Source organism: Oncorhynchus keta, chromosome 6 (genome assembly GCF_023373465.1).
Source record: "Oncorhynchus keta strain PuntledgeMale-10-30-2019 chromosome 6, Oket_V2, whole genome shotgun sequence".
Taxonomy (NCBI): Eukaryota; Metazoa; Chordata; class Actinopteri; order Salmoniformes; family Salmonidae; genus Oncorhynchus; species Oncorhynchus keta.
The window spans coordinates 41,147,411-41,160,342 of record NC_068426.1 but is presented as its reverse complement, the minus strand read 5'-3'; the positions used below and the strand labels follow the sequence as shown (position 1 = coordinate 41,160,342).

At 41.8% G+C, this 12,932-nt stretch overlaps 1 protein-coding gene across 11 annotated transcripts in view; it reads left to right on the top strand.

Annotated features, from left to right (window-relative positions):
* Positions 1 to 12,932, top strand: part of LOC118385596 (calcium/calmodulin-dependent protein kinase type II subunit beta-like) — a 62,434-nt gene that overhangs the window by 28,950 nt on the left and 20,552 nt on the right. For 3 of the 11 annotated variants that reach the window (XM_052521562.1, XM_052521566.1, XM_052521560.1), the window contains exons 11-14: positions 82 to 165; positions 300 to 348; positions 4,895 to 4,966; positions 7,753 to 7,787. In XM_052521562.1, the coding sequence (XP_052377522.1) occupies positions 82 to 165; positions 300 to 348; positions 4,895 to 4,966; positions 7,753 to 7,787 (240 nt within the window). The remainder of the gene's footprint in view (positions 1 to 81; positions 166 to 299; positions 349 to 4,894; positions 4,967 to 7,752; positions 7,788 to 12,932) is intronic. The other 8 variants (XM_052521571.1, XM_052521568.1, XM_052521565.1 and 5 more) reach the window with 3 other exon arrangements.

Below are 12,932 nucleotides of genomic sequence, written 5' to 3'. Positions count from 1 at the left end.
TAAGTACACACACACACACACACACACACACACTTTCTCTCTGTTTCCTCTCTGTTTGACATTGTCTCTCTCTTTCTCCAGCAACGGTCCACGGTGGCGTCCATGATGCACAGACAGGAGACGGTGGAGTGCCTGAAGAAGTTCAACGCCAGGAGGAAACTCAAGGTCTGCTCTATTTGAATCATCTCACAATCCACGGGAATGCCTTCACTAAACATCTGTGAGCCTTCTCACTTCTCAGACTAACCTAGTAACCTACCACTCACCCCATCTCTTTCTCTCTCTCTTGCTGTCCATAGGGAGCAGTCCTGACTGCTATGCTGGTGACGAGGAATTTCTCCGGTAAATGTGTGTGTCTTCATAAACACTTACAGGCATGCACAGCAGGTTGGCATTTATTGGAATGACTCATGTACTGGAGGAAGCTCTGCGGAGTGGTTACTAGCTGGCATAGCCACAAAATCTGATTCTAAACCTAACCACACTACTAACCCTAAATCCTAACCTTAAATTAAGACCAAAAAGATCATATTCATTTTCATGAATCTTTACAATATAGCCTATTTTTTTTACTTTTCAGCGGGCCCCATCTCGCGGAAATCTCTCAGTTCTGCCTCCAGGGAAAGATTCATGACAATAAATGTCAAACTGCGCATGCACACGCATGCTACAGTCACATACACATGCTCCGCAAACGTACACACACACACACACACTCTCTCTCGCACTCTAGCTTTCTTATTATCACAAATTGAGTTTCACCTCCAATTTACTAAGTTTGACTACAATGGTAACTTGCATGGATCATTACATGTTTCTCTTCCACTTAGGGGTGTGAACTTTAAAACGTTACACAACGAAGTTAAAAATGTTTATATATTTTTTTTTAAATGTATATCACAGTGCAGTTATCACAAAACATATTCTTTGCCGTGTTATAGCCTAACTAGACGATAGGCTATGAAGGTTGTGTAATTTAAATAGAACCAGAGAGGTAGAAGTGAACTTCAGGCTACTTTAGTGAATTTGCGAGGCATTGCAAGAAGAGACGTTGCGAGATACAGATTAACAAGACAACTGCGCACAGTCCTTTCTGTCTGCCCCCTCCTGTCTCTCCCTCACGCTGGCTCGCCTGCTTTTTCTCTTTGCTAATGATACACGTTTGTGCTCAGTCTTCGGTCTGGTGCGTGTAGAATATCTTAGCCTATTCAGTCTCCTCCGTTCCAAAAATACTGAATCTTAGCAGGCGAGGAGTCGATTTCTAGCGGAATCAAATCTTGACACTCAGAAATGGAAGTCGACGTGCAAGAAGTCGAGGAATCTATTATTTTGGAGTCGACTTTCCACCACTACGTTATCATCATTAACAGTTGGGAAAAAGACAGAGAAAGGCAAACGACAGCAGCGAAGTCCTGCATGGCAATACTTTGAGAAGTTAAATGAGAAAGTGGTGAAATGCGAGTTGGAATTGAGGTACAGTATGGTAGTACAGGTGTAACCATCTGAAAGGGACGAACCGTAAGACCCAAACATATCCTGGTAGCAGCGAGGGGCCCCAACAACAAACATTAGACAACTCCACACTAAAGCCCACTGCATGACTGCCGCAAATAGAACTTCATTGAGCGCAATATATATATTTTTTTAGAATTTTGTTAATTTTTCTTTTCGCTTTAACAGAAAACCGATGGCCGTTTAAACTTTAAAGGGAGAGTTCACCCAAATGACATTGGTTTCCTTATCGTGTAAGCAGTCTATGGAAAAAGTATGACAGCAATCCATGTTTTGTTTTAGTTTCCCAGGCACTGTTTCCAAATGTTAACACTTTAGCATTTGTGGCACAAATTCAATTCAAGTCATGGGACGAATATTAGCATTTTTCGTGCATCATGTCCAAATAATCCAAAAGTATCTAAAATGAATTGTGAAGTTTACCAAAGTCACTTATGGATTATTTGAACATGTGCGAAAAATGCTAATTTTAAAGTAAAGCAGTTTAAAGTAAAACACGTAATAATAGATACACAATGAGTAACAATAACTTGGCTACTATATACAAAGGGTACCAGTACCGACTCGATGTGCAAGGGTACGAGGTACTTGAGGTACACTACATGGCTATAAGTTAGTGGTAATGACTTCAAATTAGTGGATTCTGGCCATTTCAGCCACCGTTTTTGACAGGTGTATAAAATCGAGCACACAGCCATGCAATCTCCATAGACAAACATTGGTCGTAGAATGGCCCGTACTGAAGAGCTCAGTGACGTTCAACGTGGCACCGTCATAGGATGCCACCTTTCCAACAAGTCAGTTCATCAAATTTCTACCCTGCTAGATCTGCCCCGGTCAACTGTGAATGCTGTTATTGTTAAGTGGAGCAACAATATCTTGGCTACAAAGTGGTAGACCACACAAGCGCACAGAGCGGGACCACCGAGTGCTGAAGCACGCAGCATGACAAAATCGTCTGTCCTCGGTTGTAACACTCGCTACCGAGTTCCAAACTGACTCTGGAAGCAACGTCAGCACAAGAACTGTTCGTCGGGAGCTTCATGAAATGGGTTTCCATGGCCAAGAAGCCGCACACAAGCCTAAGATCACAATCTGGCAGTCTGATGGATGAATCTGGGTTTGCTACCTGTCCAACTGTAAAGTTTGGTGGAGGAGGAATAATGGTCTGGGGCTGTTTTTCATGGTTCAGGTACCTTATTTCCAGTGAAGGGAAATTGCTATAGCGTACAATGACATTGTGTGGCCTACCACTTTGCAGCCAAGCTGCTGTTACTCCTAGATGTTTCCACTCAACAATAACAGCATTCACAGTCGACTACCGCAGTTCTGTATACATATGGCCCTTCTTTGGACACTAACAAACGTCCAAACGAGCTTCAATGCCATACAACACTTTAAGCACATCCAATCCAAAATTAAATCTAGAATCAGCTTCCTATTTCACAACAAAGCCTCCTTCATTCATGCTGCCAAACATACCCTCGTAAAACTGACTATCCTACCGATCCTTGACTTCGGCGATGTCATTTTAAAAAATAGCCTCCAACACTCTACTCAGCAAATTGGATGTAGTCTATCACAGTGCCATCTGTTTTTTCACCAAAGCCCCATATACTACCCACCACTGCAACCTGTATGCTCTCGTTGGCTGGCCCTCACTACATATTCGTCGCCAAACCCACTGGCTCCAGGTCATCTATAAGTCTTTGCTAGGTAAAGCCCTGCCTGATCTCAGCTCACTGATCACCATAGCAACACCCACTCGTAGCATGCGCTCCAGCAGGTATATTTCACTGGTCATCCCCAAAGCAAACACTTCCTTTGACCGCCTTTCCTTCCAGTTCTCTGCTGCCAATGACTGGAACGAAATCACTGAAGCTTTATATCTCCCTCTCTAACTTTAAGCATCATCTGTTAGAGCAGTTTACACTGGACCTGTACACAGCCAATCTGTAAATAGCACACCCAACTACTTCATCCCCATATTGTTACTTATCCTCTTGCTCTTTTGCACCCCAGGATCTCTACTTAGGGTGCAAAAGGGTGTTTGTGGGTATGTTTGGCAGCATGAATGAAGGAGGCTTTGTTGTGAAATAGGAAGCTGATTCTAGATTTAATCCATCACTCCAGTGTTAATGCTGAATTGTAATTATTTTGCCTCCATGGCCTATTTATTGCCTTACCTCCCTACTCTTCTACATTTGCACACACTGTACATAGATTTTTCTATTGTGTTGTTGACTGTACGTTTGTTTATGTGTAACACTGTGTTGTTTTTGTCGCACTGCCTTGCTTTATCTTGGCCACAGTTTAAAACGAGAACCTACCTGGTTAAATAAAGGTGAAATAAGAAATGTAATAAAAAAATGATATGCTTACAACTTTGTGGCAAGACCCTTTCCTGTTTCAGCATGACAATGCCCCCGTGGACAAAGCGAGGACAAAAATTGTTTGTCGAGATCGGTGTGGAAGAACTTGACTGGCCTCCACAGAGCCCTGGCCTCAACCCCATCGAACAACTTTGGGATGAATTGGAACGCCGACTGCAAGTCAGGCCTAGTCGTCCAACATCAGTGCCTGTCCCCACAGCAATGTTCCAGCCTCTAGTGGAAAACTTTCCCAGAAGAGTGGAGGCTGTTATAGCAGCAAAGGGAGGACCAACTCCATATTAATGGCCGTGATTTTGGAATGAGATGTTTAACGAGGATGTGTCCATATATTTTTGGCCATATAGTGTAAATATGTACATCTAACTAAGAATAAAGTGACAGATAATAAACAGTAGCGGGCAGCGTACGTGATGAGTCAGAAAAGTTATTTGCAAAAAAGTTCAATGCAGATAGTTCGGGTTAGCTATTTGGTTAACTATTTAGCAGTCTTTAGCTTGGGGACAGAACCTGTTCAAGGTCCTGTTGGTTCCAGACTTGGTGCGTCGGTACCGCTTGCCGTGCAGTAAAAGAGAGAACAGTCTCTGACTTGAAGAGAGGAGGGCCAGCCGCTGCCAGGGATACTAAACCAAAGCATGGATTGCTGTCATACCTTGTACTGTTTACAGGGTAAGGAAACCAATGTGTAATGTGGTTGAACTATTTCTAGAATAAATATATTCCATTTGTCACATCCCTACTTCCTCTGCACAGAGTAGGAGGGCAGATCTGAGATCAGTTTAGCCTTTTAGATTATAATGAATGGACAGGGGAGGTACCTGATCCTAGATCAGCACTTACTCTGAGACGCTCGACTTACCTTGGACCTTCAATCTGTCCACTTCACACTAACACACTTCTGTCTTCTCTTCCCTCGCTCCTTTCTGCTTTTCTGTTCTTTCCTTTCACTTGTTCTCTGTCTTTCTCTATTTCTCTCCCTCTCTCTGCGTCAGTTGGTAGACAGTCTACATCTCCGGCATCAATCACTACTGTGTCTGGAACTACCGCTGGGATAGTGGAGCAAGGTATCCTCTTTCTCTCCTCCCTCCATCACTCGCTTCTATACCTCCTCCTCCACTTGTACACCTTTTCTTCTCTCCTCTCCCACACTCCTTTCCTCATCCTTCCCTTTTGCTCTTGTGTTCTTCCTCTCATCCACTACCTCAAATCAAATGTATTTATATAGCCCTTCATACATCAGCTGATATCTCAAAGTGCTGTACAGAAACCCAGCCTAAAGCCCCAAACAGCAAGCAATGCAGGTGTGGTTACTGAGCTTATTAAGCAGTTCACATCCTATCATGCTGAGGGTCATGTATAAAAATGCCCAAGTTGTCCATTATTTTGGCCACCTTAGTTAGAAGAGATTTAATTTACTTTGAAAGAAGGGTGTCAAAGGAGCATAAGAGGGTTAAAGTCAGTCAGTCAGTCAGTATGTCAGTCACCAGATCTCAATCCAATTCAACACGTATTTCTCATGGAAGAATGGTGTCCCATCCCTCCAATAGAGTTCCAGGCACTGAGTGTTCAAAACATTAGGAACAACTGCTCTTTCCATTACATTGACTGACCAGGTGAATCCAGGTGAAAGTTATGATCCCTCATTGATGTCACCTGTTAAATCCACTTCAATCGGTGTAGATAAAAAGTGGAGGATACACTTTAAATAAGGATTTCTGAGCCTTGAGACATGGATTGTGTATGTGTGCCATTCAGAGTGCAAATGGGTAAGGCAAGACAAAATATTTAAGTGCCTTTGAACAGGGTATGGTAGTAGGTGCCAGGCGCACCAGTTTGAGTGTGTCAAGGACCACAAAGCTGCTGGGTTTTTCACACTCAACAGTTTCCTGTACGTATTGAGCAGAGACGAAATGCCAAGATGTCCTTTGGGTGGTGGACCATTCTTGATACACGCAGGAAACTGAGCATGAAAAACCCAGCAGCATTGCAGTTCTTGACCCAAACCGATGCGTCTGGCACCTACTACCATACCCTGTTATGTTGCATTACAGCCTTATTCTAAAATTGATTTAAAAAGTTCCCCATAAATCTACACATAATACCTGAGTGACAAAGCAAACACTTTTTTTAGATGTATAAAACATAATACCTTATTTACAGTTGAGCTCAATTTCAAGTCTCCTAACAGGGTCTGAATACTTAAAGTTGAAGTCGGAAGTTTACATAAACTAGTTTTAATGACTCCAACCTAAGTGTTTCAACCACTCCACACATTTCTTGTTAACAAACTATAGTTTTGGCAAGTCGGGTTGGACATCTACTTTGTGCATGACACAAGTCCTTTTTCCAACAATTGTTTACGGACAGGTTTATTTCACTGTATCATAATTCCAGTGGGACAGAAGTTTACAAACACTAAGTTGACTGTGCCTGTAAACAGCTTGGAAAATTCCAGAAAATTATGTCATGGCTTTATAAACTTCTGATAGGCAAATTGACATAATTTGAGTCAATTGGAGGTGTACCTGTGGATGTATTTCAAGGCCAACCTTCAAACTCAGTGCCTCTTTGCTTGACATCATGGGAAAATCAAAGGAAATCATGCACGAAAGTAGGTGTCCTAACCGACTTGCTAAAACTATAGTTTGTTAAGAACTGTGTGGAGTGCTTGAAAAACGAGTTTTAATGACTCCAGCCTAAGTGGATGTAAACTTCCGACTTCAACTGTAAGTATTCAGACCCTTTGTTAGGAGACTTGAAATTGAGCTCAGGTGCATCCTGTTTCTACAACTTAAATCGGAGTCCACCTGTGGTAAATTCAATTGATTGGACATGATTTGGAAAGGCACACACCTGTCTATTTAAGGTCCAACAGTTGACAGTGCATGCCAGAGCAAAAACCAAGCCATGGGGTCAAAGGAATTGTCTGTAGAGCTCCAAGACAGGATTGTGTCGAGGCACAGATCTGCAGAAGGGTACCAAACATTGTCTGCAGCATTGAAGGTCCTCAAGAACACAGTGGCCTCAATAATTCTTAAATGGAATAAGTTTGGGAAATCTGCACAATCTGGGGAGAAGGGCTTCGGTCAGGGAGGTGACCAAGCACCCGATGGTCACTGACAGAGCTCCAGAGTTCCTCTGTGGAGATGGGAGAACCTTCCAGAAGGACAACCATCTCTGCAGCACTCCACCAATCAGGCCTTTATGGTAGAGTGGCCAGATGGACGCCACTCCTCAGTAAAAGGCACATGACAGTTTGCCAAAAGGCACCTAAAGGACTCTCATACCATGAGAAACAAGATTCTCTGGTCTGATGAAACTAAGATTGAACCCTTTGGCCTGAATGCCAAGCGTCACATCTGGAAGAAACCTGACACCATCCCTACAGTGAAGCATGGTGGTGGCAGCATCATGCTGTGGGGATGTTTTTCAGCAGCAGGTACTGGGAGACTAGTCAGGATCAAGGGAAAGATTAATGGATTAATCAAGGGAAAGATTAATGGAGCAAAGTCCCCTGTCCTTTGACCCCTAATTCCCTGTGTGTGTGTGTGTGTGTGTGTTGTGGGAGTGTTTATGAATGTTTTACTGTGTGTTAGTTTGTAAGGGTTTACAGTAGTTTGTGTGTGTATACGAGCTTGAGTGTGTTGGCTTTCGAGAGCTCCGTGTGTGTGTGTGTGTGTGTGTGTGTGTGTGTTAGAGGGATTGTTGAGTTTGCAGACAAAGTTCAGTGTGTGTGTTAGCTAGCTAGGAGTAAGCGACACTCATGCGTGTGTATGTTTGAGGTGTGTTTTAGTAAATGAGTGTGTATGATGAACACCCTCTGAGAGTGTGTTCTCAATCTCTTTCGCAGCCAAGAGTCTCCTCAACAAGAAGGCTGATATCAAGGTAAGACACAAAAACATGTGTATCCTCCCCTCCCCTCCTCTCTATCTGCCCCTCCTGTAATTGACAGTGATGTGCCGTGTTTTGTGGGCATGCTCTTTGGGTGTGTGTGTGTGTGTGTTTATTCTCACTCTGGGCATTAATAATAATAATAATATAATATGCCATTTAGCAGACGCTTTTATCCAAAGCGACTTACAGTCATGTGTGCATACATTCTACGTATGGGTGGTCCCGGGAATCGAACCCACTACCCTGGCGTTACAAGCGCCATGCTCTACCAACTGAGCTACAGAATGTTCGCCTGTGTGTGTAGCCTATTAGTCTGACTTTATGGCATATATATTACTTTCAGGCATATTCGGATACGCTCTAGCTATGTAGTTAGAATGTAGCATTCGTGTGGACTGACTTGATCGCACAGAGGTCAAACCAAACATACTGTATATGTAACATGAGCTGTTCTTTTTTTTTTTTGTGAGCAAACTTTATTTAGTTTTGCAATTTTTATTTTACAATCAAATAAATGCATAAAAAGATGACCCCATTCCACACCCCACTGCATATCGGCAGTTATCTTCTCTGATTGATTGAGAGATTCAAGGGGCTATCATCGTTAAGTAGCACAATAGGTGGAAACCATTGGATATTTAAATTCATGCTCTTCAAAATGTATTTAGTCATTTTTCCCCAGAAGCATTTACAGTTCCTTCAGAAAGTATACACACCCCTTGACCCCTGTGTTACTATTTTGGTTTTGGAACAAATCTTTTTTGGTTTTGAATTAAAAATTAAAAGCTGAAATGGCTTGAGTCAATAAGTATTCAAACCCTTTTCTATGACAAGCCTAAATACGTTTAAAAAAATGTCACAATTACATAATTAGTTACATGGACTCACTCTGTGTGCAATAATACGCAGTGTTTACCGTGATTCTTGAATGACTACCTCCTATCTGTACCCTCTACATTATCTGAAAGATCCCTCAGTCAAACAGGGATTTCAAACACAGATTCAACCACAAAGACCAGGGAGGTTTTCCATTGCCTCGCAAAGGGCACCTATTGGTAGATTGGTAAATATCTTTTTAAAGCAGACGTTGAATATCCCTTTGAGCATAGTGAAATTATTAATTACACTTTGGATGGTGTATCAACACACCCAGTCACTACAAAGATACAAAGATACAGGCGTCATTCCTAACTCAGTTGCCGGAGAGGAAGAAAACCGCTCATGGATTTCACCATGAGGCCAATGGAAGCCTGTACAGAATCCAAATATTCCAAAACATGCATCCTGTTTGCAATAAGGCACTAAAGTAAAACTGCAAAAATGTGGCAAAAACCAAAGCTGTATTGTTTAGGGCAAACACAACACATTCAAGAATGGTGGTGGCTGCATCATGCAATGGGTATGCTTGTCATCGACAAGGACGAGGAAGATTTTTTGGATAAAAATAAAACGGAATAGAGCTAAGTACAGGCAAAATCCTAGAGGAAAACCTGGTTCAGTCTGCTTTCCAACACACACTGGGAGACCAATTCACCTTTCAGCCGGACAATAACATAAAACACAAGGCCAAATATACACTGGAGTTGCTTACCAAGAGGATATTGAATGTTCCTGAGTGACCGAGTTACTGTTTTGACTTAAATCGGCTTGAAAATCTATGGCAAGACTTGACTTGCTGTCAAGCAATGGTCAACGGGATACCAGGGTCATATTTTTCCATATTCTGTTCCAGTTTAAGTCCAGGCAACACAGGCAAAAATGTAGATTTTGCTTCCATCTGTCAATTTTGGAATATTTTGCAACTATAACTTCCATAAAAATGTACAAATAAATCGTCAGTAATGTATATAAATATTTTATGTATCATTTTATCCCATCTCCGTCAGACACCTACCATAAATGTCGTTCTTGATAGCATGTTTCATGTAGAACTTCAACCGCTGTTTTTAAAACTCTCCATGTTGAATCATGTCATTCAAAGGCTTGTTTTCCCAAAGCATATCGTAAACTAGTCCATACATGGCTACATCCTTTGTAGACGTAGTGCTTCGTGTTGACAGATTAGTCATTTCCTGACATTCGATTGGTTACTGGCATTTAAAGGCCTTTTCCGAAGGCAGGTAGAGGAGGAAAAGGAGGTAGCCCGCAGCAGAGCATTGAGACGCAAATTAGTTGAGGTAAAGATGACAACTAGCAGCGATCAACCAGACAGCAGCCAGCCAACAGTGGCTTTTATTCCACGTCTCAAATTAACCAACTTGAACATGATTTGCCCAAAGTTTCTAAACACTGGACTGAAAATCACCACCCAGTGATTCTGTCATGAAAGATTCTGATTCTGTCATTCTGTCATGAAAGATTCTGATTCTGTGATTCTGTCATGAAAGATTCTGATTCTGTAATTCTGTCATGATAGAATGTGCAGACTGAAGAGATGCATTTAGGATAAGTATTTACACTTCCTCCAGGCTGCAGGAAGCTCCAGGGGAGATGGTTCTTCTAGCCCACGAACTTAGATTTGGTTATGCAAATCTTAAGAAAATAAGCAAAGTTCCTTCATTGAGTCTCAGCTCATATTTATTATGGATCTACTCTTCCTAGGGTCCAGCAAAATGAAGGAAGTTTATACATTTTAAAACTTTACAATACATTCATAGATTTCACAACACACTGCGTGGCCTCGGGCCCCTACTCCACCACTACCACATATCTACAGTACTAAATCCATGTGTATGTATGTATGTTATCTTGTGTGTACAGTTGAAGTCGGATGTTTACATACACCTTAGCCAAATACATTTAAAAACTCACAATTCCTGACATTTAATCCTCGTAAAAATTCCCAGTCTTAGATCAGTTAGGATCACCACTTTATTTAAGAATGTGAAATGTCAGAATAATAGTAGAGTGATTTATTTCTGCTTTTATTTCTTTCATCACATTCCCAGTGGGTCAGAAGTTTACATACACTGAATTAGTATTTGGTAGCATTGCCTTTAAATTGTTTAACTTGGGTCAAATGTTTCAGGTAGCCTTCCACAAGTTTCCCGTAATAAGTTGGGTGAATTTTGGCCCATTCCTCCTGACAGAGCTAGTGTAACTGAGTCAGGTTTGTAGGCCTCTTTGCTCGCACACGCTTTTTCAGTTCTGCCCAAAAATATTCTATGGGATTGAGGTCAGGGCTTTGTGATGGCCACTCCAATACCTTGACTTTGTTGTCCTTAAGCCATTTTTCCACAACTTTGGAAGTATGCTTGGGGTCATTGTCCATTTGGAAGACCCATTTGTGACCAAGCTTTAACTTCCTGACTGATGTCTTGAGATGTTGCTTCAACACATCATTTTTCTTCCTCATGATATCATCTATTTTGTGAAGTGCACCAGTCCCTCCTGCAGCAAAGCACCCCCACAACATGATGCTGTAACCCCCGTGCTTTACGGTTGGGATGGTGTTCTTCGGCTTGCAAGCCTCCCCCTTTTTCCTCCAAACATAACGATGGTCATTATGGCCAAACAGTTATATTTTTGTTTCATCAGACCAGAGGACATTTCTCCAAAAAGTATGATCTTTGTCCCCATGTGCAGTTGCAAACCGTAGTCTGGCTTTTTTATGATGGTTTTGGAGCCGTGGCTTCTTCCTTGCTGAGCGGCTTTCAGGTTATGTCGACATAGGACTCGTTTTACTGAGGCTATAGATACTTTTGTACCCGTTTCCTCCAGCATCTTCACAAGGTCCTTGGCTGTTCTGCGATTGATTTGCACTTTTCGCACCAAAGTACGTTCATCTCTAGGAGACAGAACGCATCTCCTTCCTGAGCAGTATGACGGCTATGTGGTCCCATGGTGTTTATACTTGCGTCCTATTGTTTGTACAGATGAACGTGGTACCTTCAGGCGTGGTACCTTCAGGAAATTGCTCCCAAGGATAAACCAGACTTGTGGAGGTCTACAATTTTTTCTGAGGTCTTGGCTGATTTCTTTTCATTTTTTTCATGATGTCAAGCAAAGAGGCACTGAGTTTGAAGGTTGGCCTTGAAATACATCCACAGGTACACCTCCAATTGACTCAAATGATGTCAATCAGCCTATCAGAACCTTCTAAAGCCATGACATTTTAATGGAATTTTCCAAGCTGTTTCCAAGCTGTTTTCCAAGCTGTTTAATGGCACAGTCAACTTAGTGTATGTGAACTTCTGACCCACTGGAATTGCGATAGTGAAATAATGTCTGTAAACAATTGTTGGGAAAATTATTTAGAGTAGAGGTCCTACCCGACTTGCCAAAACTATAGTTTGTTAACGAGAAATTTGTGAAGTGGTTGAAAAACAAGTTTTAATGACTCCAACCCAAGTGTATGTAAACTTCCGACCTCAACTGTATGCATGTGTCTGTCTGTGCCAATATTTGTGTTGCTTCAGTCTCCGCTGTCCCATGTGGTGTTTTTTATCTTTAAAAAAAATCTAATTTTACTGCTTGCGTCAGTTACTCAATGTGGAATAGAGTTCCATGTAGACATGGCTCTATGTAGTACTGTGTGCCCCCCCCATAGTCTGTTCTGGACTTGGGTAATGTGAAGAGACCTTTTGTGGCATGTCTTGTGGGGTATGCATGGGTGTCCGAGCTGTGTGCTTGTAGTTTAGAGAGACAGCTCAGTGCAGTAAACATGTTAATACCTCTCATAAATAAATGTAGTGACGAAGTCAATCTATCCTCCACATTCAGACAGGAGAGATTGACATGCATATTATAAATATTAGCCCTCTGTGTACATCCAAGGGCCAGCCGTGCTGCCCTGTTCTGAGCTAATTGCAATTTTCTAAAGTCCTTTTTTGTGGCACCGGACCACACGACTGAATCAAGATGGGACAAAACAAAAGTGTTAAGGCAGAGAATTGTTTTATTATAGACAGACTTCTCCCCATCTTAGCTACTACTGCATCAATATGTTTTCACCATGACAGTTTACAATCTAGTGTTACTCCAAGCAGTTTAGTCATTTCACCTTGCTCAATTTCCACCTTATTCATTACAAGATTTAGTTGAGATTTAGGTTTTAGTGGGTGTTTTGTTCCAAATACAATGCTTTTAGTTTTAGAAATATTTAGAGCCAATGTATTCCTTGCCACCCACTCTGAA